This window comes from Diceros bicornis, chromosome 2 (assembly GCF_020826845.1).
Source record: "Diceros bicornis minor isolate mBicDic1 chromosome 2, mDicBic1.mat.cur, whole genome shotgun sequence".
In the NCBI taxonomy this organism is placed as follows: domain Eukaryota; kingdom Metazoa; phylum Chordata; class Mammalia; order Perissodactyla; family Rhinocerotidae; genus Diceros; species Diceros bicornis.
The window spans coordinates 18,471,816-18,499,227 of NC_080741.1; the positions used below are offsets into that span (position 1 = coordinate 18,471,816).

The window sequence follows — 27,412 nt, forward strand, 5'->3', positions numbered from 1 at the left end:
GTGTCATGCAGACCTTTGCAGGCCGAGGGACTAGGCCAGAAAGAAGGGCAATGGTTATGGAACAAAGACACAAGAAATAGGAAAGACATGGTTAAATTATGGCTATATTTATTTATGAAAAAAATTTTTAATTTAAAAGCTTTTACTATTGCTTTATTGCAAAATAACGGCAAACACATGCACAAAGCTCAGCCAATCCCATCACCCAGGGAGAGAGCCGTAGTCTCCAGAGGTTCTCTGTGCATATTCAATTAGTCCACGTAAGTTTTATAAATTAGGGATCATACTCTTCTCCAAACTACTAGTTATTTTTTGAATCTACAGGATGCTACAGTTGTCTTTCCATGTCATAAGGCCACATCCCCATTCTAAGAGGCTGCCTCCTGTCTCATGGTGAGGTTGGACCACTCTCTATTCAAATTCTGCATTGATAGGTGGGATAATGGGTGTGAGAGGGGAGAAGGAAGGGACAGAGGGACACTAGCCAAAGTCCAGGGGCTGGCTGCTTGCCTGGGTGCTCTGTACCCTGCACAAAGCTGGTGTCACGTCTGGCTGACCTGGACCAGACAGACGTGTTGGCCCCTTTGATTTCCCTGGACAGGACTCCCCAGTTGATGGGGGAGCCCCCTAGGCCAGCAGTTTTCCAACGTGTCCTATACAAACACCAGTGTAGAGGACAGGCGATGGGGGGCCAGGCTGGACGCAGCATGTGTGTCTGGGGGAGGGGAGAGGACGATGAGGAGGTAGACCCCCCCAGCCCCACTGTCCAGGGCAACCCTGAGCTCCACAGCCGTGGGCAGAGTCCAAGGTGAGCGGTGGATCTAGTCCACAGCCCTTACTTTTCCTCTCCGTAGGACTTTGAGGCCCGGCTAGCTCAGGGCTCTTCCCTCTCTGGGAGCATCACAAATGAGAATTTAACCAAATCCTATTAGGTGAAGTGAACAAACCCACAGAACAAGATCAGTGATGTCAGTGGTTTCCATTGGCCAGGGCTAGGCAGGAAAGAAGAGATCTCACGGAATGGAGCCCTCATAAGCCCTCAGGCCTTGGAAGGTTGACAATGCTGATTGTGTAGTGTGGGCCAAATTAAAAACAGCGGCGTGGAAGTGACAGTCCGGCCTGGCCAGGTCACCACATCCACAGGCAGCATGGTGCCCACCAGCCACCCTGGGGGTGTCTGGGACCCTCACAGAAAGGTATCAATATGCAGCCTCAGCTCCCGACATCTGTAATAGGAGGGGGTGAACTAGAGGTTCTCAAAGTCATTTCCAGCTTCCCGAGTTCTATGATTCTTGGGAGCTGTTCAGACTTGGTAAGGACACTAAATGCCTTTGGCATCAGGCTCTCCAGTGTGATGCAAGGCTGGGCTCATCTAAGAGTGAGTGCTTTGGGAGTCTTGACCCAGGAGGGACGCATCCCAAGCCAAGGGTGACACCGTCTCCTGTGGGACAGAATGACCTCTGTCCTGCTAAAGAGAACCACACCCTGGGGCCCAAGCCTGAGGCTGAGCACAGGGGTGCTGAAGGCCCACAAGCCTGGGTTTTGATCCTGGATCCCTTTCTGCAGCTGAGTGACCCTTTCCTCCAGAGTTGAAGGTATTGTTCCCTCCATGCTCAGCTCTCTGCCTGTACCCACAGAGGAGAAAGAAGGGAGAACTAGGAGAGAAAGATTCCTCTCCCACCCGAGAAAGGCAGCCCCTGGAGCAGAGAGCCCACACTCTCACTTCTCTCACTTTTCTCTCTAGAGTCCCTCCCAAAAGGCCTGGGAGAAAGGCCAGGTTTGGAGGCCAGCCGGTGGACCCAGGAGACCAGGTGGTGTGACTGGCATGCACTCTCATTGCAGGGAACAGCAGCCACTTCCAAGCTGAGCTCTGTCAGAAGCACCGGCAGGACCTGTCCACCAGTAAGTGCCTCAGCACCACCCAGGACTCCCGGAAGGAGACCAGCAGCATGTGGGGGCTCATGGTGGTCGCCCAGCTGCTGGCAGGCATCGGGACAGTGCCCATTCAGCCGTTCGGGATCTCCTATGTGGATGACTTCTCAGAGCCCAACAACTCGCCCCTGTACATCTGTGAGTCACGGCTGAAGAGGGCTGCAGGGAGGGGGCAGGTCCTGGCGTGGCACTTGCTCAGGCCCCGAGGGGCTGGATCGAGGTCTAACCCCCTCTGCCCCACGACACAGCAAATGAGTGCAGAGGTTTGGGGATCAGACGGACCTGGTTGGAATGCCAGGTCTGTTACCTATCAGCTGTGTGATCCTGGGCAAGTGGCTGAGGCCCAGGGCCCCAGGATCACCTGCAGAATGGGGCTGATAATATCTGTGTGCTGGGCGCAGTGGGATTACCTGAGGTAACGTATGTATCTTAGCCCCGAGCCGAGCACGGGGCAGCTCCTTAACCAGCCACTGCTGCTGTCCAGTCCTCCAGGCACAGGCCGGGGCACACACGTCTTCCCGAGCCATCCACTTAGGGACAGGTTGGCCTCAAAGAAGCACATGCAAAGCAGAAGCACATGACCGTCTGACTGCCCAAATCCTCCCCTTAGAACAAGCCACAGTGAGCAGCCTCAGGGCCCACGCCCCAGACCACACAGACCACACCCACTCGCTCTGTGTCCCACAGGCTCTTGCCAGGGCCACCAGCATGGTACCTGCAGGGAGCTTCGCCCTCCAGCACGCCCCTGGGCCGGCATCTTTAACTGCTGGGGAGGCCATTTCCCTCCTGGCAAGCGGACCTCTCTGGCAGCTGGCTGGAGGAGAAACAGCTTTGGTTCTGCACGTCTCAGGATCTTGAGTGGTTCTGGCCTCGTCTGTGGGAAATGCCATAGGTGTGGACTTGTCAGGGCCAGGGGGCAGGTGGGGTGACATCTCAGGAACCCCTCAGCTAGGGAAAGAGCCCGGGGCTGCTGCACCCTCTCAATGCCCCTCAGCCTCCTTTCTCTGCTCCCCTTTCCAGCCATCTTATTTGCCATCTCTGTGTTTGGACCGGCTTTCGGGTACCTGCTGGGCTCTGTCATGCTGCGGATCTTTGTGGACTATGGCAGGGTGGACACAGGTGAGCATGTGTGAGGACGCCCATCCCATCGCTAGTTCTACAAAGCAGCTTCCCCCACCCCCAGCCAATCACGGCAGAGAATGAAGCTTCAACCGCTCACTGCCACCTCATTCACTCGCTCACTCACTCACTCCTGTGGTCCCTCAGATAGCCAGGAGCAGACAGCCTGCGCCTCCTCCTACCAGGGCCCGTGCTGGGTGCTGTGGGGGATGTCTTGCTGAAGAAAACACACTTTTTGCCCTTAAAAAGTTTGTAGCAGGAAACCTTGAGTTCTAGGGAAGGGCCTCAGGTGTTGCCACCACAGCTGTCCATCTTGGTGGTGATATTAAAAATAGTTCTATGGTGGGGCCAGCCCGGTGGCGTAGTGCACTGGTGGCAAGTTCAGTGCACTTCGCTTTGGCAGCCTGGGTTCACAGGTTCAGATCCCAGGCACAGACCTACACCACTCATCAAGCCATGCTGTGAAGGCGTCCCACATACAAAATAGAGGAAGATGGGCACAGATGTTAGCACAAGGCCACTGTTCCTCAAGCAAAAAGAGGAAGATTGGCAACAGGTGTTAGCTCAGGGCGACTCTTCCTCACCAAAAAAATAGAATAAAATAGTTCTATGGTTCTTTGCTTCTACAATGGTTTTGATTGTTTAAAAAAAAAAGATTTAATAAGGGCTCTTTTGAGGAAAAAGAGAAGCATTATATAAAATAGACACATGGATTATGACTCACATCTGAAGGAGTATAACATGGGGTTTAACTGTGTGGGCACTGGTAGTGGACAACCTGTGTCTAATCCTGGCTCCACCTCTACTAGCTGAGTGATCTTGGGCAAGTATCTTCACCTTTCTGTGCCTCAGTTTCCTCATCTGTAAAATGGGTCTAATGATAGTAAAAAAGAGTTGTTGCAAAGATTAGAACATGCCTGATGTATATTAAGAGGTTAACAGGCGTAGCTCTTATTCTTCAAAGAATGGTATGGACTAAAATCACTGTGTATCTTAGAATGAGAGAATACAGTCCATTGACGAGGGCACAGTATTGTGGTGACCATTCAGGGAGCCAGCCCCAGGACGAATCCTGCAAGGGCTATGGCCTCTGTAAGTTTGTCCTACACCACCCAGCCTCCCACCAGGCGGGGAGGGCCAGCCCTGTAACAGAGGGACAGGCGAAGTGCTCTGGAAGTTCCTACCTTGTAGACTTGCTTGGGTTGCTTGGAGAACCCAGCGGGATAATAGATATAAACACGTGGTCTAGTGTCTGGTTCGTGGTAAGCCTTGAGAGAGTCAGCTGCCTTCATCATTATTCCTGCCAAAGGTTGGGAATAAAATAAGGTGAAGCAAAGGTTCTGATCCCTTCAGCCTGCGGACTCTTGATGCTCTGCTTCATGTGCAGTGGCTTCTGTTCTCTGAGAAGACTAGAGAGGGAATGTTGTCTTGATCAAGGTTCTAGCTCATGGCTTACCTCTTCTGCATCATGGGAAGAAAGTCCCCTGATCAGTGGGTCTCTTTCCAGTAAGGTGAAATCATGCATTCATCCAACAAACACTTGTGTCCTTGCTTTCTCCTCACTGCAGTTAACTTGAGCCCCGGAGACCCCCGATGGATTGGAGCCTGGTGGCTGGGCCTGCTCATTTCCTCAGGCTTCTTGGTTCTCACGTCTTTCCCTTTTTTTTTCTTTCCTCGATCAATGCCCAGAGGAGTGGAGGTAAGGTTCTAAGAGCCTGTAACTCTACCCCTAGGAGTCTAAGAAAGGGAGGTGGGGGAGAAAGTAAACAGAACTGAGAAGCTGCAGCAAGTTCAGCAAATTCTGGGTGAAATCTAAACATGTCTCATGATGCAGGACTTCTCAGAGGCTTTGAGAGGTGAGAGTGCTGGTGAATTTCCAAACAATGGTATCTTATCCGTGTTCCCTTACCATGTGAGCATCTCAAGGATCAGGAGGCTCCAGGGAATGTAGTTTGGGAAACACAGAGTTCATCTAAATTGGGATAAAGAGTTAAGAGCCAATGGAGGCTGAATACGTGACCTGGCGCCCTCGACTTTTGCACTGACTAGGGCCCATCATGTCTGAACCAGAAGGACAGAGTAAGAAGGGGACTCCTAGGGCTGAAGAGTGTAAGGGCGGGCTGAGAGAAGCATGTTTTGAGCACTGACCTTCCATGCATTTTCCAGTTGTATCTGTTGGGGAAAGAAATCGAGGAAAGATGAGAATGGAAGATGGGGCAAAGAAGTCTGGGTAGGGGCTTTGATGTTAGGCTGAAGGCTCTAAAACTTGGTCTGATCTCATGAAGTTCTGGGGCACTGCAGTGACTGGGAGACCACTCAGGCAGCAACATAGCGGCAAGGTTGAGGTTGGGGAGTCAGGAAGGAATGAAGGCTGGAGATCTGAAGAGGCCAGTGTGGAGGTGGGGGATGCAGCTGAGGCCCAGGGCAATGGCTGCTGGGCATCTGAGGCAAGGGCAGGGGTGGATGTTCTTAGAGGGGTGGGAGAAGGACCCAGCAGTGAGCTGGGTTGGAGGAGGAGCGGGACTGAAATTCACATCAAGGTTTTGAGGCAGAGCCTGAGCTCGACATCCAGCAGTGAGGCATGTGAGGTCCATGCCCGGCCATGGGAAGAGGGGCCAGGCGAGGAGAGCCTCAGCTTGTCTTGAGGGAGAATTTCAGAAGTTGGCAGCACATCATGGTGGATCTGAGTTTGAATCCAGCTCTGCTACCTATAAACTAGCTGAGTGATCTTGGGCAAGTTTCCTTCCTCTCTTTTAAGACAGAGTACCTCTCTCAGAAGGAGGTTGTGAGGAATGGAACAATGCCTGTGGAACGCTAGACACAGTGCCCAACACGGAGTAAGCACGGTGAATGGAGCTCCTATGCCTGGTGATGAGTTCCCCTGAGGATCCTAACAGTGTCAGAGCCCAGGGGCCTGGCATATGTGTGGTGGTCCAGAGCTGCTGCTGACGGGTGCAGAGAGGGAGGCGAGTTCACTGACGTGGGATGCACAGAAAGTGCAGGTGGAGGGCCAGGAGAGCCTCGAACAGGACTCAACTATGGGCCCAGAAGGAAGCAGGGACCCCACAGTGGAGATAGAAAGAGAAAGCTGGAAACAGAGGTCATTCTAGAGTGTCCCAGAAGCCAGCGGCCCCTGGCGTCTGAGGACAGGGAAGAAGTGTAGCCATGACAGACAGACAAGGGGTAAGATCCAGTCGGACACCTTTTGGCATCAGTCATGGGAAGGTTAGATATGATCTCATGTGCCCGGAGGTAGCTTGGGAGGCATTGGCGTGGATGCTTTCTGGTCGGCAGCCAAAGCACCAGGCTTACTGACATGCAGGTGGTGTTTGCTTCAAAAGAGCATTCTCTGGACGCCCTCTCCCCAACACATACCTGGGGCAGCCCACTGCTGCCCAGCCCGGAGCCACCGAGACCAGAAGGGTCAAGGGCCCAGGGAAGCGTGGCTGCAGGGAGGCTGGGCCATTAACATTCACCCCCTTTGCTGCCTTCAGAGGTCTCCTGCCGTAGTGGATGGGGCAAGGAAGATGGAAGAGGTCCAGCCAAGAGCCTCCCTGATGGATTTCATTAAACGTAACTGACTGACCCGGCAAAGCCCTGGGTGGGCTGGCTTGAGGGTGGGGTCGGGGATACCCCAGCCCATGTGGTCTTGTGTGTGGTAAGGGGCCATAAGAGCAGGTGGTCTATAATTGGCCCATCTCCCAGGGGGGTTTTGTCAGGGGTTCCTGTGACTGCTTCTTTGTGGGTTCCAGGAGACCCACATTCAAGCCGAGTCAGCTCCCCCCATAGTCCGCCCCAATGTTCTTCTCTCTCCTACCCTCCTGTGGATGTGGCTGTCATGTGAGGAGAAGTTCCCAGTGTTGGTCCTATTTCTATCCACCCTCCCCCTGATGTCTTCCAAGCACGTCCTCATTTTATTTAGCCCATGGCATGTTGAGTGGAAGTCTGAGTGGCTGTGTGCCCTGGACTGGCCCCTGAACATCTTGGTGCCTTGGATTTTGCCCTGAGGAAGAGAGGAGAGCTGCCTGGAAGGAGGAGGAAGGGCAGCGGCCAGTCTCACAGTGCCCTTGTGACCAGTGCGTGCAGGCCTGGCCCCTGACAGCCATCTGTTTGCAGGGTTTCCCCGCATCTTCCTGAAGCTCCTGATGAACCCACTCTTCATGCTCACGGTCCTGGCCCAGTGCACCTTCTCCTCCGTCATCGCTGGCCTCTCCACCTTCCTCAACAAGTTCCTGGAGAAGCAGTATGGCGCCTCCGCGGCCTATGCCAACTTCCTCATCGGTGAGTCCCGAGGGTGCTGCAGGGGCTGGGCGGCTCTGCCTGAGGGAGGGGCTGGGCCATCCTGCCACCCATCCAGGACGTGCAAGGCCAGACCAGACACAGACAGGAGCCAGAGGAGGACTTGCCCAAGAGAAAGAATTTTAAGGACATTTTTCCTGGTTGGCAATCTAGAATATTCTTGGCAGATTTCTGGGAATGCTATCATTCCAGGCAGGAGTGCGTAGAGGCTGGGGGCTGCCTTCCTCCCCGTCAGAGGGGCTAGAAGCCAGACAGCCTCCCAAAGGCCCTGACATCATCAGGGGCACCAGAGGAAAAAGAGAGGATCAAGTTTGGGGTTGGGTAAATGCCTTCTGGTTTTTTCCCTTCTTCTCCAAGGACTTGAATACATTTGCTTGGGTAAGGAGTATGTGGCCCAGTGACTCTTAACCCTGGCTACACCTTAGGCTCCCCTGGAGAGCTTTAAAAGAATACAGATGCCCAGGCCCCACCCTCAATCAATGAAAGAAGAATCTCTGGGTGGGACCCAGCATCGGTGATTTTTGCAGCTGAGGTTGAGAAGCACTGATGTGGTCCCACCAAGGACTCAGGTGAATTATTGGGCCCAATCCACAGGTGAGCTTGACCATATGGATGTGGCAAGGTGGTCAGGGCATGACTCCCAATGTCCTTTGTGGCCTTTGGCTGGGACCTCACCCCTCTAGCCTCAGCTCTGACTAGCACATCAGGCAGAGGGCACCACCAGTGCCTTGCTAACCCATGTGGTCACAGCGAGGGTGCAATGAGGGGCCAGGTAATGAAAGGCGCTTAATAAATCCACATTCAACCCACATCCCTGTGGCTGCAAGGGCCCCACTTCTTTCTTTATTCTTTGCACAGGCAGGGCAATCCCTTATGTAGAGATAACTCTGTAGATATATGCCTGGCAAACAGTAAATGCTCAATTAATGTCAGTTACTGCTATTGCAATTGAACACATCGAATGTTCCCTGAGGAAGCCATGGCCCCTTCTCCATGGCTCAGCTCGGCATCTGGGCCCACACGCACTCCCAGGCCTCTGTACCCAGACCAGCTGCTCTCTCTATAGGTGCCGTGAATCTTCCAGCTGCGGCCCTGGGGATGCTGTTTGGAGGAATCCTCATGAAGCGTTTCGTTTTCTCTCTGCAAACCATTCCCCGTGTGGCTGCCACCATCATCACCATCTCCATGATCCTCTGTGCCCCTCTCTTCTTCATGGGATGCTCCACCCCGGATGTAGCAGAGGTCTACTCCACCAGGTAATGGGAGTTAGGGATGGGAATATACCCTTTGCTAAGGTCAGAGCCTGGATCTGCCTGCCATACGTCTTCCTTTCTGCTTCCTCAACTCTCTTCTCTCCTTTTCACTTTTTGATCTAGTCTCTTATGTGGTAACTTAGAAAATTAGGTCATGAATAGTATGCTCAATTATGAGAAGAAATCAGAGGGTCCCTGTGGGCCACCATTAATCAGGGTTAGGGTTGTGTTTTTTAAGAAGCCCCAAAAACAAATTAGTTTTGTTTCAGGATGAATCTGTAGGGCTGTGAACCTCAGGAACCAGGAAATAAGCTATGTTTAGCATCAGCTCTGTACCAGCTAGAATTACAGAGTCTCATTGAGCTGCTGAAGAAAGATGAGAGAAGGAGACTTGAAAAGATTTGGAAAAGAACAATGAAAGTGATGGCAGACTTGAAAAAGCAGGGCGGGTGAGGAATGGGGCAGGTAAAGTATACCTGTCGGTTTGCATAAAGCAACATGGCCCTAAGTTTTAAGTCTGGCTTCCTATGCAGGAAGAGCTTTAGAGGCCTGTGAGGGGGGATACTGAGTGAGGGGCATTTGATTTTTTTCTAGGTGCCACTTTCAAGCAGCTCTTCTTTTAGATTTTGCCTAATGAGGTTGCAACATCTGGAGATGCTGTACCTTTCAGCCTTGGTGTTTTCTCTGTCTTTCTCTTTGAAATAACCTCTTCTGTCTTTGGTGCTCAGGATGGTACTCCCCCTACCCGCCCAGTTTGTATTGGTCTCTGCAGGCTGACTGTGGGCTGAGAGAAGCCGAGAAGGCTTCGGGCTTTCGGTGGCCTTTACTGGGAGTTTAGTACAGGGCTTTGTCATCAGACTGGGCTCTAGTTCTGGCACTGCTCTTGATTAGCTGGGAAAAGTTACTTATCTAGAGCCAGCCCCGTGGCTTAGCGGTTAGGTGCACGCGCTCGGCTGCTGGCGGCCCGGGTTTGGATCCCGGGAGCGCACCGACGCACCGCTTCTCCCGCCATACTGAGGCCGCGTCCCACATACAGCAGCTAGAAGGATGTGCAGCTATGACGTACAACTATCTACTGGGGCTTTGGGGGAAAAAAATAAATAAAATTATTTAAAAAAATAAGTTACTTATCTAATCTGCAGTTCTCTCATCCACAAAAGGAGCATAATTAATTGTGGGCTTATTGTGATCACTGTGCCCGGAAAGCCCGTGGGCACAGTGCCTGGCACATAAGAGACACTCCATTATGTTAACTATCATTAGTATATTGATTTTAGCAAAGCTCTGGACTGTGGTTTGTCAGCCCTACGCCAACTCTCCCCAAAGAAGATCATGAATATCAGATACCGGGGGGTTGAAGCTCGGGGGATGGAGTGACCAGGGCAATGTCTACACAGGCCCAGAGACAGGAGCCATCTCAACCCCGGCTTGTCCTCAGCGTGTCCCTCAGCCTGAAGCCAGGGGAGGAGAGGGAAGGGGAATATTGCCTGTGATTTTACATAGCATCTGCCATCTCATCAGAGTCCGGGTGGTTGGTTGTCTTGACCCCTTCTGCAGTGAGGGGTTTGCCCACCAAGCCTTTCCAACCAGCAGTGCTTGGTTTGGTTTCCTAGTGGCAGAAGAAACAGAGAGGTGCCGTGAGCACCAGACAGCAGCCAATCCCCCGTTGGCTCTGATGGCGTCATTCCGATCCCAGGATGGCGCTGGCCCAAGACAAACAGGCGCACAGGCACACCAACCAGGCAGGAGCGCACACCGTGCTGGAGGGCAGGGATTAGTCTTTGGTCTTGCTCTGTCTGATTCCCCGTTTCCTGTTTTGCTGGCAGCACATCAAGTTCTATACATCCGCAGTCCCCCACCTGCCACAGGGACTGCTTGTGCCCAGACTCCATCTTCAACCCAGTCTGTGGGGACAATGGAGTGGAGTACCTCTCCCCGTGCCATGCCGGCTGCAGCAACATCAACACCAGCTCCAAGCAACTGGTAAGGGCAGTTGGAGCCCCGAGAGGTCTCCACGCCATGGGTGCCCTCGCAGACGGCACTGAGGCTCCAGGACGGGCAGCGGGCCACCCACACCACCCTCCTTCCCAGCATCCTGGCCTCTGGGCCACACCCACCCTCTCTCCACCTCCCCTTCCCTAAGATTATGACCAGATGCCTACAGCCCAAAGTCAATTAAAGATTGGCCGGTGTTCAACAAACTCACATTCCTGAGGCCCAACAATGCTCAGAGCAGAAACGAGCCAAAGCACTGCTTCAGCTGAGGCCTTCGAGTCTCATCTTGATGGATCCTGATGGGCATCTCTGGGTCCTGCGTCCCGGCAGTGTGGGAAAGCCGCATGGACAGGCCCAGATAAATCGAGGGCAGATGGTCGATTGGTTCATTTGGTTCAACCCCTCAGCTCCCAGGAGTGGCCACACAACTGGCCTGAAGTCATGCAGCTCTTTAGGGGCAGACCTGGGACTAGAACCAGGGCCCTGCCTCAGTCTGGGGTCTCATCTGCTCAAGGTCACATATCTCCTGGCCACCAGCCTGTCACTCGTGCAGCCCACATTCACTATGCCCACTCGGTGAGGTCCTAACAGCCCTCTGAGTGCTATTGCTCCTGGCCTTCTGGGATCAGCCAGCAGTAAACCAACTCGAGTCGTTTGACCAGTTTTTCAACAAATACTTAGTGAACACCCGGCACAGCCATGGGTGCCAAGGATTCAGTGGTGACCTCATCAGACAAAGTCCCTGCTCTCATGGAGTTTGCATTCTATCAAATAAATGCACAAGATAGTTTTAGAAAGTAACTCGTGCCATAAAGAGACTTAACGGACAGAGAGTGCCTGGGGGGCCTCCCTGAGGAGGTGACATTAGAACTGAACAACCAGAAGAAGAAAACCATATGAAGACGTGGGAGTGAAGCACTCTGTGTAAAGGAACAGCAAGTGCAAGGCCCCGGGGCACGAGTGAGCTGGACGTAGGAGGAAAAAGAGAAGGCCAGGGTTGGCGCTGAGAGAGGAGGACTGTCTCACCCAGTCAAACCAGGGAGCAGGCAGGGACCAGAGCCAGGCAGGCCAGGCCTAGGAGTTGGGTGTTCTTTCTCCTAAGTGCAACGGGAAGTCTGTGCAGTTCCCCTAAGGATGCCCTAAGGAGAGGAATGCACCATAATCCCTTAAGCCTGTGTGGAGGGCCTGGGCGAGGCCAGCCCCCACTTACCATCCTCCTCTGAGACGACAGGGCAAGGCTGCTTCCACAGCCCCCTCTGTGGGCAGAGGAGCGTGGTTCTCAGGCAGAGGGAGGACAAGGAGCTTGGACAAGATGCTCTCTCGGTTGCCTTCTAGTCGGAGGAGTCTGCGGTGGCTTCTGTGGTTTTCTTATCTTTGTTTACTTACCTCTGACTCATCTACTTCCAGAAATAATCTTGACAAGTTTCCAACAACAGCACAAACATATCCATTAGTGTAATATCAAGAAAAAAGTAGTAAATCATAAGGAAAATATCTACGTTGAAAAAATCCAGACTAAAGGAAGTAGCAACTGTATTGTATATGACTTATGTCTGAGCTTCCTAGCAGCCAAATAAAGAGTGTGCATAGTTCCTGCTATCTGGCAGAAGGAAGCATACTAGCTCATTAGTTCCAAGCCTGGCCTTATAGTTGCTTTGACGCTTAAGTGGTCATAGGCTAGTCCCCCAGACACTGAGAGAGGGAAGGTGAAGACCATCTGACACAGGAGTGGCCACCAAGGCAAGCTGTACAAGTGTTGAGCCATATGGACTTGCAGACTTGAGACAGACCCCTTCTCTCGAGTCCTTTACAGACAGAGGGAATTCCTCCCAGGCAGGAAGCTCTGGCAAAGAAAGTCCTGACAGATGAAGAGCTCGGTGGTTTCCATTATTCCCACTGCTGTCTCCTCCTATTTATACCTCCCTTACCCTCCCCGCAATAAACACATGAAGAGCACAACCAACCACCCACAAAACCACTGCTGCTGGTGGCCCAGACGAAAGCCCTCCCAGCCCCGGTCCCAAGCCGGGTGAGCCTTGCCTGGCAGTGGCATGCTGCATATCCTGATGCAGGTGTAATGCTGAAGGAACCCAGCCCATGCTGGACAGCTGGTTGTGGTGAAGACGATTTCTATCGCCCAGTGGTCAGAGTTGGGCTCCATGGGGCACCTTGAAACCCTCACCTGGTCTCCTCTCCAGCCTCCTCATCCAGCCTCACCCAGGGGACTCAGCGGGCAGAGGGGTTGAAACCTGAGGGACTCTCTGGCAAGAGCTGGGGCAGGCGTTTGAAGTGTGTGGAGGCGAAGTAATAACGGCAGATTCCCCCTTCTCCTCCCTCTCCTTTTCCAGACCTATTTCAACTGCAGCTGCATAACGGTGACCGGGAGATCCGCTTCAGCAAAGACGGGATCGTGCCCCATCCCCTGTGCCCACTACCTGCTCCCAGCCATCTTCCTCATCTCCTTCGTGGCCCTCATAGCCTGCATCTCCCACAACCCCCTCTACATGATGGTCCTGCGGTGAGGGCGCCCTCCTTCCCCGTTTCCCTCTGCTTTGGCCCTGCTGCCCGCTTCTCCTCTCTCCTCTCTTTGCTGGCCCGCAGAGGGGGCTCACCCTCTTTGAACGTGAATGTACAGCATTCCTTGGGTGGTCAGGGAGATGACACCAATGCAACAGTGCCGGGGCCCACCTGCGCTGGGCTCTGTGCATCGCCTCAGCAATTCCCAGCATCATCCGTGTGCCGCAGCCCCCTTGGCGTCTCCATTCCTCACATGGGCGACCACCAGCCCAGGAGGGCAGAGCCAGCCAGCCAATGGCTGAGCAGCCTAGTGGAGCCAGGCTGCCTGACTCCACGTTGTGGAAATGCCTGTAGATTCACTTATCTTTATATCGCAAAAGAACTGAGAGGAGGGAGGAGAATTCAGTTGGATGCACAAAATCGAGGAAGGAAAATGAGGAAAGTTCCAGAAACAGAATGAAGGGAAAGAATGAAAACGAGAAAAGCCCAGTGCGTTAGGAGCCAGGACTGCACTCTCAGGTCAGAGGGAGAGGCTGGCCAAGGAGGGCGGGAGGGCAGCAGTGTCCCATTACGGTGACATGAAGGGCCTCTGAGGTCTTGACAGGGAATGACCCTCCCTTCACCTCACCTCTGCAAGGGAGAAAACAGCGTTTCAGCCAAGTTCCCCTAACCCACCCACTGCCCGCCTCTCTCCTGTCCTCGCTCACCTCGCAAGCAGAGAGGGAAGAGCACAGGATTTGGACGCCCAATGCCAGGGCCAAAGGCCCAGCCCTGCGGTCCACCGCCTGAGTGTCCTTGGGTGTTGCCAGCCTCACTGAGTCTCAGTTTCATTATTTACGAAAGGGGGTTGATGAGGTTGACCTCAGAGGATTGGTGTCTGGATTATACGGTCAATTGCTTTGTAAATACAAGGTGCTCTACATATCGGTTAATTATCACTGTTAACCAAATTACAATAATTATTATTGTTAACAGCCAGCTAGGTGCCAATGACCTCTTTTCCCTGGAAGGCTAGGAGATGAGGAAGGAGTAGAAGCAGCCACTCGTCAGGCTCTGGGTTTTACCGTATTTACAAGTTAGCTTGCAAACTACCAAGCTCCTGTTTCTGTTACTGTCTCAAGGATGCTGGCAGAAGACAGGAGACTCCTGGGTCAAAACAAATGACTCTGTTACTCACAGCACAGCAAGCAGCATGAACCTTATGTTGCTTCGTTTATCTTTGTCCCCCAAGTCCTATGGGGTGACCCCGAGGGGCCCAGGTGTATGTTTCACACGCAGTGGATTTATGTCACAGCTGAGGAGCACTGAGCTAGGGAGAGCCATGCTTATATAGACCAAACCTGCTCTCGGTCTAGGGGAAGATTTTACCTCACGCCTCAAGTTGCTTGTTGCAACCACAGTCCCAAGAAATGGCCCAGGAACAGAGCAGTCAGGACCTTGGATTCCTAGCATACTCCACAAGAAGGGATAGGGATGCTGAGAGCCCACCGCATATTGCCTCTTCCAACAACATCGTCACCCTCTTCTCTATCACTCCCGGTCCTGTGCATTCCAAGGACCGACGCTTTCACCTAAGGCCCTTGAGTGGGGTTCCCTTCTTGCACCTCAGTTCAGATGGACCATGGTAGACTCTCTACTCTGAGAAAGATCTGTGCGCGGCCATGACGAGAAGAGGGAATAGGACAAGGACATTTCCTAGGGAAGTCCCTGAGCAGGGGGGCAGCCCATCCCTGCCAGATCACCTCCCAGAGGACTTCTGCCAGCCCCGGGGATGGGAAGTAGTGGAGGAGGAGCAGCATTTCGACCACAGGATGGGCTTTTCTAGGAAATCTCTCCCTTACAAGTCTAGTCAGGGGCTGGAGTGGAACTGGAGAAGAGGCCCAGGATCTCCAAATGGTTTAAGGATAAATCCCACTGGGCAGGATAAGAGAATGGATGCTATTTAGTGTGAAGAGGTGAGGCTTAAAGATGACTTTGTAGGTGACCCAAGCATCATTTGCATCAGTCCTGGCCCTCCACTAAGTATGGGAAAGCAGGCTGGGGATGAAGGTTCACCAAAAATGTGGAAGGAGAGAGAGTGGTCAGAAAGCTAGCATTAATTCAGGGCCAAAGCGGGCAGAGACCAGAAGGGGCTGAAGACCTCCATCAGAAGCCAGAATGGGGTGCCCAAGTCCCATTTAGTTGAGAGTCTAGGGGAGTCTGCCTGGGGATAAGGACCAGGACAAGGGGGTATCTATTATGGATTGGGCCACTGGAGGATCTGTAGACATAAAGGGAGCATCCATTAGATTAAGATTTGAGGCACTTTCCACTGGGAGGATCCCAGTGGGTGCCTCTTTACCCTGCTACACCCCAGTGAGTACTGCCCTCATGGGGCCATCCCTCAGAGGAGCTGGAGGAAGGTCCCTTTCCAGTTTACTAGGAGAACTATGAGGGTAAAACAAAATGTGTGCAGAGATCTGGGGATCACTTCTGAGTTCCCCCCTTGCTGTCCCCTCAAGCCAAATGCTTTTCCCCAACAAGCATCTGCCCAGCAGTGTGTGTGCTCAGAGCACAGAGCAGCCTGGTCTCTGCTGGCCACATCCTGGCTCCCCACCTTGTGTGAGGGAGGTGTCCTCCCTCTCTGCTCCCCGCCCAGCTGGGGTGGCAAGGACTGGCAGTACCTCCCCCAGATAGCCTCCCTCCCCTGTTTCTGAATCTCCCTGCTCAGCCAAAAACATTTCCCGTCTTGAGGGAAGAAGCGGAGGGGCAGGACTGGCTGTGGAATTTGCAGGACTCAGTGCAAAATGAAAATGTGAGGCTCCTGGTTCCAAAATTATGAAGAATTTCAAGAATTTTAATTAAGAATTAAAACAAACGCAGGGCCTTTCTGAGGGAAGGGCCCTGTGAGGCTGCACAGGTCACATGCCCACAAAGCTGGCCCCAGGTAGAGGATTCTTTCAGCTGCACACAGGAGCCTACAGCCCAGGGGCCCTAACTACCCTTGGCATCAGGGCTGTCTCTCATTGCTATAAAACACTGGGAGTTGTTCAGACCTGCTGCTGTAAGCACGCCCTCCAGCACCCTTCTCTCCACTTCCAGCCTCTTCTGCCCTCTCCTCTTGAAGGGGGCTCTGGGCAGCCTTGAAAAATCACAGAGACCACAGTGGTTCTCAAACTTGAGTGTGCTACGGAATTCCCTGGAGGGCTTCTCAAAAAAGCTCGCTAGGCCCCACCCCTGGAGTATCTGATTCTTAGGGCTGAGGTGGGGCCTGAGAATCTGCATTTCTAACAAGTTCCCATGAGATGCTGATGTTGTTGGTCCAGCAATCGTGCTTTGAGAACCACTGACATAAACAACAGGATCACTTGGCAGAGGAGAATCCAGTCAGCCAGGTGGCTCATCAGGCCGCGTGAGGGCAGGTTCTGACGCGCTCTGAGGCTGGCTGCCCCTGCCTGAGGGAAGGCACAGCCCTGAGTCCTTCGCTGCTGATTTCCTGTCTTCCTTTTCAGTGTCGTGAACCAGGATGAAAAGTCGTTTGCCATCGGGGTACAGTTCTTGCTGATGCGCCTGTTGGGTAAGCGTATGAGACACCCCTTTCCTGAGGAGTGGGCCCAGGGCATCTGAGGGCTATGGCCTGCAGGGCGGGGATGGGGAAAGCCCTCTCTCATCTGTGTTGTAAAGAGAAGCTGTGCATAGTCAACACATCAGCAAATACCAAAACCCTATATGGGCAGTTTCCCAGTTGCTTTAGGTTAGGAAAAGATTCCATCTATAGCATCAATTCCAAATTAAATTATCTAAGACAAATGAAAAGTGGACACAGCTGAGAATACCTAAGAGAATTGAAGGCAGGTGTGTTTTAATCGCTCTCCAAGAACTCACTGTAGGAACAAAACCTTGCATTCCTGTCCCAGCCAGACAGCCGCTGAGCCCAGCCCTGGCGTCCCTCCCATTTTACAAGACTCACTCCTCCTGCCTCTATTCGGCAAATGTCTCTCAATGCGGGGCCCTCTGCGGCAAACCCTACCTGCCCTCAAGCAGCCCGGAGCCCAAGAGGAACAGAACTGTGCACAAGTGATCAGCAGTGCGCCCCGGGGAGGGCGAACTGCCTGCAGGGAGCAGGAGACCCCCAGCCCACCCTGGGTGGACTATGGGGAGGGGCACACTGCGGGCCCTTTCCCAGACTGCGTGTGCTGGACTGTCCCCTCTTGACACATCCAGGCACTAGATTAGACATGAGGCACTAAGATGGAGACCCTTGCAGTGACAAGTAAATGAACTAAAGGGACTGAATTCAACTGAGGACGTATTATTAGGACCTAGCGGGCGCATACTGCTGTGGGGAATATGGCGATTGAAGCAGAAGGACTTGAGTTACTATCAAGGTGTACGTTCTGACCTTCAACGCTGAAGTCCTACAGAGCCACTGTGCATTATTATTATATAAGTGCCAGGTCTGCACTTCGCCCTGCAGTGGCTTCCATTATGCTGGGGTGTGTTGGCGATGTCCCTCCTGGGGCCTGCTGAGTGCGAGCCTTTGCAGGGCCTCTCCGACCCAGGTTGGGTGAAGTGTTTGGATGATGAGGAATGAACCTTTTCAATGAGATTTCTTGGTCTTGGGCCACTTGCTCCTCTCGTCCAGGTAGAGCCCCTTCAGACCCTGCTCCCCTGGCCTGTATTACAAGCACAGAGGACGTAGGGCAGAGGGATCTACCCTGTCCTGGTGGCAGAGGCACAGTCATCATCACAGCTCCTTGTTTTCATTTATAACTTGCTCTGGAACCTCCACTGGGAAGGAAACCTTGCACTCTGCCCGGTCCGACCAGCAGTTAGGATGGGCTCTGAGGGGCCCTGCCCTGCTTCCTCCAGCCACCAGGAGAACAACTCTCCCACTGCTCAAAGCACCTGCTGCCCTTGTTTTTTCATTTGAGTTCAGATAACTCCGTGTAGGACCACAGTCAGAAAACTCAAGCCTGGAGGGATTCTGTTCATCACCCAAAAATGCAATTCCACTCTGGGACAGAAAAAATGGCTTTGTATCTATAATCCCAGCAAGTTTAAAATTACCTGCTGGGACTTGGTTGAAATTTTTTCTGGACTTCGTTTCTATTTAGGGAAGCATCATTGGAGGTCAATCCTTGTGGCCAGTTTTCATCCCCTGTCACCTGGAGACTTGGGGGTGAGCAGGGTCTGAGTAGAGGCTGGTTCTCAAAGGTTCCCACTTATGGGCGGAGCCACAAGAAGAAGATTGCCTCTTTCTTTCCTCTGGAGGCAGCTTCTCACAGGGCCCTAAACAGTCTGGGAGGCTGTTCTCAGCACAGTGGTTCTGAGAATGGGATGGCCTGGCCTGGGTGTGGATCCTAGACAAACCCCTCCCCAGTCCAGTGACTGCCTAGAACTGTAGCTAACGACAGAGGGGCGGTTCTGAATGTTTAACAGCAGTAAGGTATAGCCCCTGCTGGACCAGATCTTACCACTCAGCTGCGGGGAGTTCAGGGGGCCTGGGGCAGAGGCTCTGGGCAGCCAGGGTGTTGGGGGATTCTGGGGGTGCCATCTAAGTCAGCAGGGCAGCTTGGCCTAGAGGAAGAACAGGAGATTCCAACCTCCGTAAACTAGGGTTCAAAGTCCAGCCCTGACCCCTCTTGGCTATGCGACGGTGAGCTAGCCAAGCCTTGTTAAAATGAGGGCACCCACCCACCTCCAGGCTGCTGTGAGGACTTGAGGAGGCGATGCCCTCGACAGCCTCCTGCCACACAGTGGAGGCCAATCTCCACTTGGGGCCAATCCCAAGTGTGGGAACTATGTTGTCTGTCTGAGCCGGCACCAAGGTGACCTCTGTGACTCACTCTGCCCTGAAAGGATGGCTCAGGTCCCTTTTCTCTTCTAAGCCTCTACAGAAAGAGTAATTCAGGCTTCACGGAAAGCTATGCTGCTTTCCCAAGTCGCTGTGGTTCCGAGGGGCGTGGCAGAGCTGTTCTCAAACATGTGAACCGTGCGGGGGCGCTGGGGGGCGCGCTCCCCGCGCTGCCGGGCGCCTCTGCCAGCAGCTCCGCGTGACCTGGGCTCTCTGAACTCTCTTCCCACTGATGCCAGCCTGGCTGCCGTCTCCAGCCCTCTACGGCCTCGCCATCGACTCCTCGTGCATCCGGTGGAGCCTGCAGTGCTCAGGCAGGCGAGGGGCCTGCGCCTACTACGACAACGATGCTCTCAGAGACAGGTGAGGGCCTTGCATGGCCTGTGTCAAGGAGGCCAGACCCCAGGCCTGAGCAAAGGGCAGTCATCTGCTCCGGTGGCTATGGTAGGGGCTGTCAGGCTTCCAAGGGAGAGGACGGAGGGTGCTACCATGGACAGGGAGTCACCAGTGATGGCATTTCAGGGCTCACAGAGAGCTGTCCAAGTAACAAGACCCTGGGGCTGCTCTGGGGTGGCCCCCAATCTGCGGTCCCCACAGGCCCTCTGGAGGGACGGCAGTAGAAAGAAGTTAGTCAAAGGGAAGGGGATGGCTGGAGTTTGAGGGAGAGGCTGTGGCCATGGAATGCTGATGCCAGGCCAGCCTCCCACTGCTCAGAAAGAGGTGGCTGATCACTGCTCCTGGCAGAGGTCAAGGGCAAGGGGACTCCACCTGCCCCAGCATGTCTGAGCCCAGCTGCAGCCCCACTGAGTTCTGCATCCCTTCCAGCCACATCACCTGCTGCCATCATCACACAGATCAGAAAGAGTGAGGAGAGTGGGCTTGAGGGGGCCTGGAAGGGGTCTGGAAATGGTGTGGGAGTGGCACAGAAGGGCGGGAGAGGGGCCAACCAAGAGGGCAGTGAGAAGGTGCCCCTTCCTGGCTGTGCTGGGAGGACTGGACCCTCCAGGCAGGCCGGCGCTGCAGTGTTGCCTCTGGCCCTCTAGGGGGCACCTGTGCAGGTATGAGGACCACTGGATTAGGAGCCCATGCCTACTCCCTGTGAAGCTTGTACCCTTTTGGGTCCAAAGAATGAGGAAAGTGGTCCCCCCCTGGGTGGCAACGCATCCTTACCTGAGTGGTGTCAAGACATTCCCTGGGCCACTCTGGGAACAATGTGCTCTTCCTGGTGGCCCTAGCCCTGGGCTGCAGGCCACAGAGAGCCTCCACACCCCCTCACTGGTCCTGTCTCCTCCTGCCCCACAGGTACCTGGGCCTGCAGGTGGGCTACAAGGCGCTGGGCACGCTGCTGCTCTTCTTCATCAGCTGGCGGGTGAAGAAGAACAAGGAGTACAATGTGCAGGAGAAGGCTGCAAGCCTCATCTGACCCTTGACCCTCGGCCCAACTGCAGGCCTGCTCCAGAGAGTGGACCCTGTCCCTCCACTCCTGCCTGTATTTACTAATGTTAACACGTCATTTCCTTTTTGTTTTTTTAAATAAGAAAGAAAACCTCAGCCACCATTTGCCTTCCCTGCCTCCTCCTCCCAAAGGCCCCCCAAGATCCTTAGGGCCACTGTGCACCTGGGCTGGGTGGGCACAGAGCCGGAGGGCCGGGGCTTACCTGGCTCCTTGAGAGGGCCCCACATGCCCAGGCTCTCCTCAGTGCTGGGTCTTCCAGCAAGGATGCCCACTGAGGCAGCACCTGCCCCTCACCAGTCCTGTGGGGGGTGGTTTCCTCAGTGGAGAGAGAAAAGGGGGCATCTGCCCAGAGGAAGAAGGGAGTGAGCTGGGTTATTAGTGGCCAGAGCCAGGCTAGGGGAAGGGGAGCCTGACTGTAGCCCCCTTTGCATCTGGGTTCAGCACCAGCACAGAACCGAAGGGGAGCTGGCTCCCTCTCCCTCAGATCCTCACTTCCTGCCCGAGAGGCCATTTCGGAAGCTGCCATGTTGGGGAGTATGACCAGCTGGTCCCCTCTCAGTTACCCACACTCAGGCACCAGAGCAAGGACTAAGACACTCCGAGGGTGGGTCATCCAAATGCTGTTCACATTAACTCTAGACCCTTCTGTACATGGGTCTGCGCACGTTTATCTGTCTTTCCGGGGGTACGTTTCAAAGTGAGAAAGCCACAGCATGATGCAGACCTGAGGAAAGCTATGAAACGATCATGATGCCCAACCTCCCACACCCACAATGAGGGACAAGACTCCTCAGAGTGACGGGAAGACCCTCCCCGAGTTTCCCCGGGAGCAGATGCGGCGGCTTCACCGGGACTTCCCTGCCTGGCCGTCAGCCTGTAAGCCGCGGAGCAGAGAGAGGCAGTCGAGGATGACAGCAAAACCAGTGACAAAGCGAAGGGACTGTCAATGCCGTGCTGGACGGCAAGCTGCAGCCTGCAAAGGAGAGGCCGGCAAGACTGACTTCAAACCTGCTTGTATTCATCAACATTTTCTCAACCTCCGCTCACTGCCTCCAGAGAGGTGGGCACTCTCCGTGGGAGTGGGTTGAGGGACACTGCTGCTGTGTGGTAGAGGTTCAGAGTTAGAAGCCAACAAAGGAGGCCTTTCATTAACAAATATTATATTTATTGGAGACCATCTTTGTACAAGGCAGTGCTAGTACATGGTTCTCCACCGAGCTTCCCTGAGATCTCCCCTCCCCTCCCTCGATCGACACTAGGGCCTCCACCCAGAGTGTGCTCGGTGGGCAGTGGTGGGGGGAGGCATAGTAAGAAGATTGTCAACAGGATCTTGACCATCCATGCCCCAGCAGACTGACCCCCACACCTGGCCCTTTGCCAGACAGGGAGTTGACTCACCAGGTCCTCTGGGGCAGCTGGGCATTGGTCATTGCCACATGTGGATCTCTTGAATACCACTCCCATGGAAGACCCCTCCAGAAGCATACCAGAAGCCACCTCTGGAAAGGCCTCTCATGGTGGTAAGCCAAAAAATTTATGTCAACGGCCGAACTGCCATGAGACTGAAGTCTTTGTGAAAGCCACTGTTACAGACAGCCTTATTTCCAAAGATCTCACTCAGGAACCGAGGCTCCATGCAACCTCAGGACCAGTTTCAGCATTTAAAGTGGTTCTGCTTGGAAGATGATTCTCCGCAACTAACCCTGGTCCTTCTTGCTGCAATTTAACCAAATTCTGAAGGCACTGCCTTCAGCGGAGCTCACAAACAGTGAATGCCAACCTTCAGATTCTGGAAGATTGGTTGCCCTCCTAAGCCTTTATTCTATTGTAATATTGCTATTAATATATTATAATTTTGCTACTGATGTAACTTGGTCATGAATTTGTACTGTCATGTATATCTGTCAGAAAGCAGGCAGAACCTGCACCTTCTAGCCATGCCACAGCCCTCAGGGGCCATGGGGATGGGAGGTCATGCCACTCTCAGCCCGTCAGCCTGGTATGGAGCAGGCAGCAGGTGCTTCTTGTTCCTTCAGTGAAGTTGTGCAGGTAACTGTCAAAGGCCCATGATGCCAGGTCCTCAGGAGGCCTGATCCCCACCCTTGAGTTTATATCCAGAAGTGGGGTTGGACACAAACAGCTAAGTCCATGATACAAAACAGAATTAAGACCATAATCATCGGGCCGGCCCGGTGGCGCAAGCGGTCAAGTGCGCATGCTCCACTGCAGTGGCCTGGGGTTCGCCGCTTTGGATCCCGGGCGCACACCGACACACCGCTTGTCAAGCCATGCTGTGGCGGTGTCCCATATAAAGGTGAGGAAGATGGGCACAGATGTTAGCCCAGGGCCAGTCTTCCTCAGCAAAAAGAGGAGGATTGGCAGATGTTAGCTCAGGGCTGATCTTCCTCACACACACACACAAAAAAAAACCATAATCATCATTGATCCCTTGGCCACAGCCAATACAACCACTCCCACAGTAAATCTTTCCTCTCAGCTGCGGGCAGGGAATATAATGTCACCTTCATTCTACTTCTAGAGCAAAGCTTAACAAACTGCCTTGAGTGTTAGACTCCTATAGAGGATGGTGTTAAAATGCAGATTCCCAGCCCCCTCCACCAGCCCCAGAGTCTATTTCTGTGGGGTTGAGGGGCCCACGAGTGGCACTTTTAACTGGCCTCTCATGTGAGGCCAATGCAGGTGGTCGTCCAACCCTGTGTGGTGGGTCATCCGTGCAGCAGAGCCCTGGGGATGCCCACCTGGGCTTAGGCCAGTGAGACATGTACAGACTCGACAGGCCTTGGGTAAGTTCCAATGTGAGTGAAGGGTGACAAGGGGAAGGGTGCCTACAAATATGATTTCCTGGGCAGCTTCAATCAGGAGATAGTGGGCATGGAAAACCATCCAAGAGCTCACATTTATACTAGGTTCTTACCAGTGCTGAGAGTGGAATTCTACTCTACAAGCCTGAGATTGCAAAATGTGTCACAGTTATTTCTTTAAATCAGTCATGTCTGACTTCAAGCCCTCATCCGGCTGGCTGGCTGGAAATTCAACATCAACCATCCTTGGGTCAGGCTCCTGCAGCCATCCACAGGTTCTTGGGTCCTGCCACTGCGGGTCTTTGTCCCTTCCCAGTTTGAGGGCCCCTAGTGTCCTGCTTCCCCCCTGAGCCTGGAAACCCTGCAGAGGCCAGATCCCAGGGTAAGGGCCACCTCCCTGTGCATCCCCAACTATGCCCTCCTCCCCTTTTCAGTCCTAAGAAGCCCACCCTTCTGCTCCACTCCCCCTCCCAGTCCCTCAAGGGCTGAATGAAAAAGCCACGAAAGGAAAGGTCTGCAGGAACCTTTTTACTCCATCCTTCTTTGAACATTTTTGGCATAGGAGAGGGAGAATGCAGTGAGAATCAAACACCATGTCTCCATAAGTTATCCTTTGGCCCAGAGCCCTCTGGAGTGATCCTCCCATTGGCCCCTTGTTGGAGGCCAGACTGATATTAAGGTCCCATTTGAAGATAAGGAATCTGAAATCAAGGAAGTAACCATTGTGGCCAACTTCATGCAAATAATACCTGGCCAGACCTGGACTCGAACCAGGCTGTGCAGCCTCTGTCTGCTCTAGCTCCAGCTCCAGCTCCAGCTCCCCTCCTGAGTCATTCTGGAACTGGGGGGAGGCCCCTCTGTTCCCACTGAAGTTCACTGGCCCATGGGAGGGTGGTGGGGAAATCTATGGAGGCCGGTCAGGTGGGTAATGGAGGTGGGAGACCCAGGGGATATTCCATTTCCCACCTTCTGGTCAAGCAGCAAGGTCAGTGCAGTTCATTAACTGAGGCCGATTTCGCCCTACAGCACCATGAGCTAAAGGAGTATCGCGGAGAAAAGGGACAAAGAGGAAAAGGTTTCAGGAGAAAAGGCCTAGAGATCTGCACACAGACAGACCTTCAAGGCAACACCCCCACCTGGTGACGGGTTGGCAGATTCCTGCTTAGGAAACAAAGCCACATGGTGATTTTCTCCATCCATTCTCAAAGATGGAGAGAGGCAGTTAAGCTGGGGCTGAATCTAGACAGTATCAAATTGATATTAAAATATATTACAGATTCCCAGAGAGATTAGCAGGGGCTGTGTGTGTGTGTGAGAAAGAGACAGAGACAGAGAGAAACTACAAATCCAAGAGCAAAATCCTCTCTTTTACAACCACAAGAACTAAACCCCTGGGAGAAATATCCATTTCCTGCCAATAGCACCCAATTCATTATAACCTTTCATCAGAGATTAAATATGGAAACAGGGCCTGGACAAGCCCTTGGCAAATCATAAGGGAGGGAAAGTTTTTCTCCCAAGACACACCCTGCCCGTTCACCCACCCTCCACCCCCCATCCCCACCCCTGCATTGTTGCCACCCTACACAGGGGTCACCCCAGCTTGCTGAAGTCCCTGGTCTCCAGGCGCCTGCTACACCTTGATGACAATAACAGTACCTAAAATGTGCACTTGAGAGTTTACAAAGCCCTCCATTCATTTAACGAATTCCTTTATTTGCTACCTCCGTCAGGATAGGCTTGGCTATGATGTGGTAACAAACCTCACCAATCTGTCACATGACACAGCAGGAGTGCATATCTTGCTCACCTAAAGTCCAGCTCACCTAAAGTCCACTGCCGGTCTGGGTGACTCTCCAGGGCAGTGGCCTCCAAATGGCGGCTCAGTAATCCAGTCTGCTTGGACCCTGAGGTGCCTCCATTTGACAACATGCAGCCAGATCGATGAGGCAGGGGTAGAAAGTCCTTGAAGGTCTTGCACTGGTAAGTAAACGTTTTAGCCCAGAAGTAACATGCTTCACCTCTGCTCCCAGCCCACTGGCCAGAACTCGTCGCAAGTCCCTGCCTGACTGCCATGGGGGTGGGGAAGGACAGTCCTCCTGTGAGCTCGGAAGAGACACGAAGCAGATATGGACAAGCACTAGAATCCTCTACCACTGGGGGCAACCTGGGTGGCTGTTGGGGGAGGAGGGGTACAGTCAGGAAAAGTTTTCCAAAGGAGGAAGCATCAATGCTGGGTCCCAGCAGATGCTTTCCAGGCAAGGCTGAGCCTGTAGGAGGGAGGGATGAGGAGGTGGGAAAGAAGGGTGGCTCAGAGGATGCAGAGATGGGGTGGCAGCTAAGAGAGATGCAGGGTCAGGGAAAGTTTTCTTGAGATGGGAGAGATTTGCTGGGGCAGAGGGCCAAAGGATCAGGGAGGCTGAGGAGGTAGAGAGAAGGACAGCTGCCAAGCGAGCTCCCTGAGGAGGAGGAAGGGACGAGATGATCCGCAGTGGAAGCCAGCCCCGGAAGGCCAGCACAACTAGTCCTACCCTAAGAATGGAGAAAATGAGGCCCCTTCCAGCTGTCACTCCTGCCGTCTTTTATTCCTTTAGTACCTTATGTAGATGAGGACAAAAGATGACAAACACATGGTCCCTGCCCTTCAAGAGCATATAATTAGGAGCAAGAATAAGACCTTATCAGAGGGCAAAGTACAAGTGCTACAAGCTCATTTCCTTGAGGGATCAGAGAAGGGGCTGGATCGTGGTCTCGCAGGGTGGACTGCCTTTCAAGAGACTCCAAGGTGCAGAAGTTCCAAGGAAAGGTAGGGAAGCAGGAACACCTGTGCAAGTTGTGAGACTCACTGGACACAGGGCCGGTGAAGGAGAGCAGAGGGAAGGTCTGCAGAGCCAGTCAGGTCCAGGCTGAGGTTCCTGGAGGGTCTGGAGGGCTGGCTTACACCAGGCCATGAGTAGTGGGGCCAGCCTAGTCCAGACCCTGGGTCAATGCCCATGCCCACCTCTTCCCACTGAGGGCCTGGGGGAAGGGCCTCAGAGCCCCAGCCAAGCAGTCCCAGGAAGGTACTCCTAGCTCAGGGTCCCTCCTGGAGTCCGCACTGGGAAGGGGCCCCTGAGTGGGCCATACCATACCCTCGGAGCACACACCAGCCCTGCCCAGCACACTCATAGGGAGCCCCCGCCTCGCACGCTTGGAGGACCACCCATGTCCAGCCTTCATCTTGGCCAGTGCTCCAGGGCAGCCCCAGCCCAGGGTGGGGTGGGAGCTGCCCTATCCCCTCCTTTCCTCTCCCACCTCCTCTCTCTCCCCACCTGGGTACTGGGAGCTGGAGGCTTGGAGCTAGGAGTCAGAAAGGCACAGTCTCAGGACAGAACGGGACAACTAATTTAAAGGGGCGCCCATTGAGACCCCCAATGTGTTGCTAACCCTCTTCTCTTTGCTCTGTGGTCCATCATATACCATATATACCAGGAGTCCCCTTCTATGGACACCTAAATCCATAAAAGTGACCGCAGAGGTCCCATGTGGGGACCAACATCTATTTAAACATTGGTTCTCCTTACACCTCACGACCACCAGCTTACAGAAGAGGAACTGGGGGATCGGCCGAGGCAGCAGCTCTCCCTTGGGTCCACACTGGGAAGGGACAGAGGCAGGTTTCACACTGTTCCTGTCTGGCTCCTTGACCCAGGCACCTTTGCAGAGAGACCGAGACTCCAGAAGGGCTCCTGAAGCCGAGTTTCCATAGCTCAGGTGTGCTGAGCGCTCAGACACTGCCCTAAGTTCTTCACATAAGTTTGCACCTTTAATCGTCACCACAGCCCTATGAGATGCAATTATCATGCCATTTCACAGACGAGGAACCTGCGGCACAGCGGACTGTGGATCCGTCTGCTTTCCTCTCATTTCCACAGAGGCGGCGCACGCCGGGAAGCCCGGTGCTGGGGTCTGCAGAGAGCGGCGCGTCGCCGGGCCGTGAGCCAGGCGGAGTGGCAGTGGGCCACCAGGGGGCGCCGCCCCCCTCCGCCAGGCCCCGCGGTGAGACAGCGGAGCCGCCACGCCCCGCGAGCCAAAGGCACGCGGAGGAAGAGTCTCTGCGTCCGGATCAGGCGCTCTGCTGCGGGGCTCCCGGCCCCCGGTGCCCTCGGTCCTGCGGGTCTCCCACCCCCACCCCACTCATGCA

General features: G+C 53.8%; 1 protein-coding gene across 1 annotated transcript in view; it reads left to right on the plus strand.

Annotated features, from left to right (window-relative positions):
* The window catches only part of SLCO2A1 (solute carrier organic anion transporter family member 2A1), an 81,723-nt gene extending 59,451 nt beyond the window's left edge, over nucleotides 1-22,272 (plus strand). Inside the window, exons 4-14 of the mRNA XM_058552881.1 lie at nucleotides 1,843-2,070; nucleotides 2,953-3,051; nucleotides 4,620-4,750; nucleotides 6,546-6,624; nucleotides 7,168-7,332; nucleotides 8,417-8,606; nucleotides 10,430-10,586; nucleotides 12,947-13,116; nucleotides 16,607-16,671; nucleotides 19,191-19,314; nucleotides 20,254-22,272. Coding sequence (XP_058408864.1) covers nucleotides 1,843-2,070; nucleotides 2,953-3,051; nucleotides 4,620-4,750; nucleotides 6,546-6,624; nucleotides 7,168-7,332; nucleotides 8,417-8,606; nucleotides 10,430-10,586; nucleotides 12,947-13,116; nucleotides 16,607-16,671; nucleotides 19,191-19,314; nucleotides 20,254-20,374 — 1,529 coding nt within the window. The 3' untranslated portion in view covers nucleotides 20,375-22,272. The remainder of the gene's footprint in view (nucleotides 1-1,842; nucleotides 2,071-2,952; nucleotides 3,052-4,619; nucleotides 4,751-6,545; nucleotides 6,625-7,167; nucleotides 7,333-8,416; nucleotides 8,607-10,429; nucleotides 10,587-12,946; nucleotides 13,117-16,606; nucleotides 16,672-19,190; nucleotides 19,315-20,253) is intronic.
* Nucleotides 22,273-27,412: the final 5,140 nt, after the last annotated feature.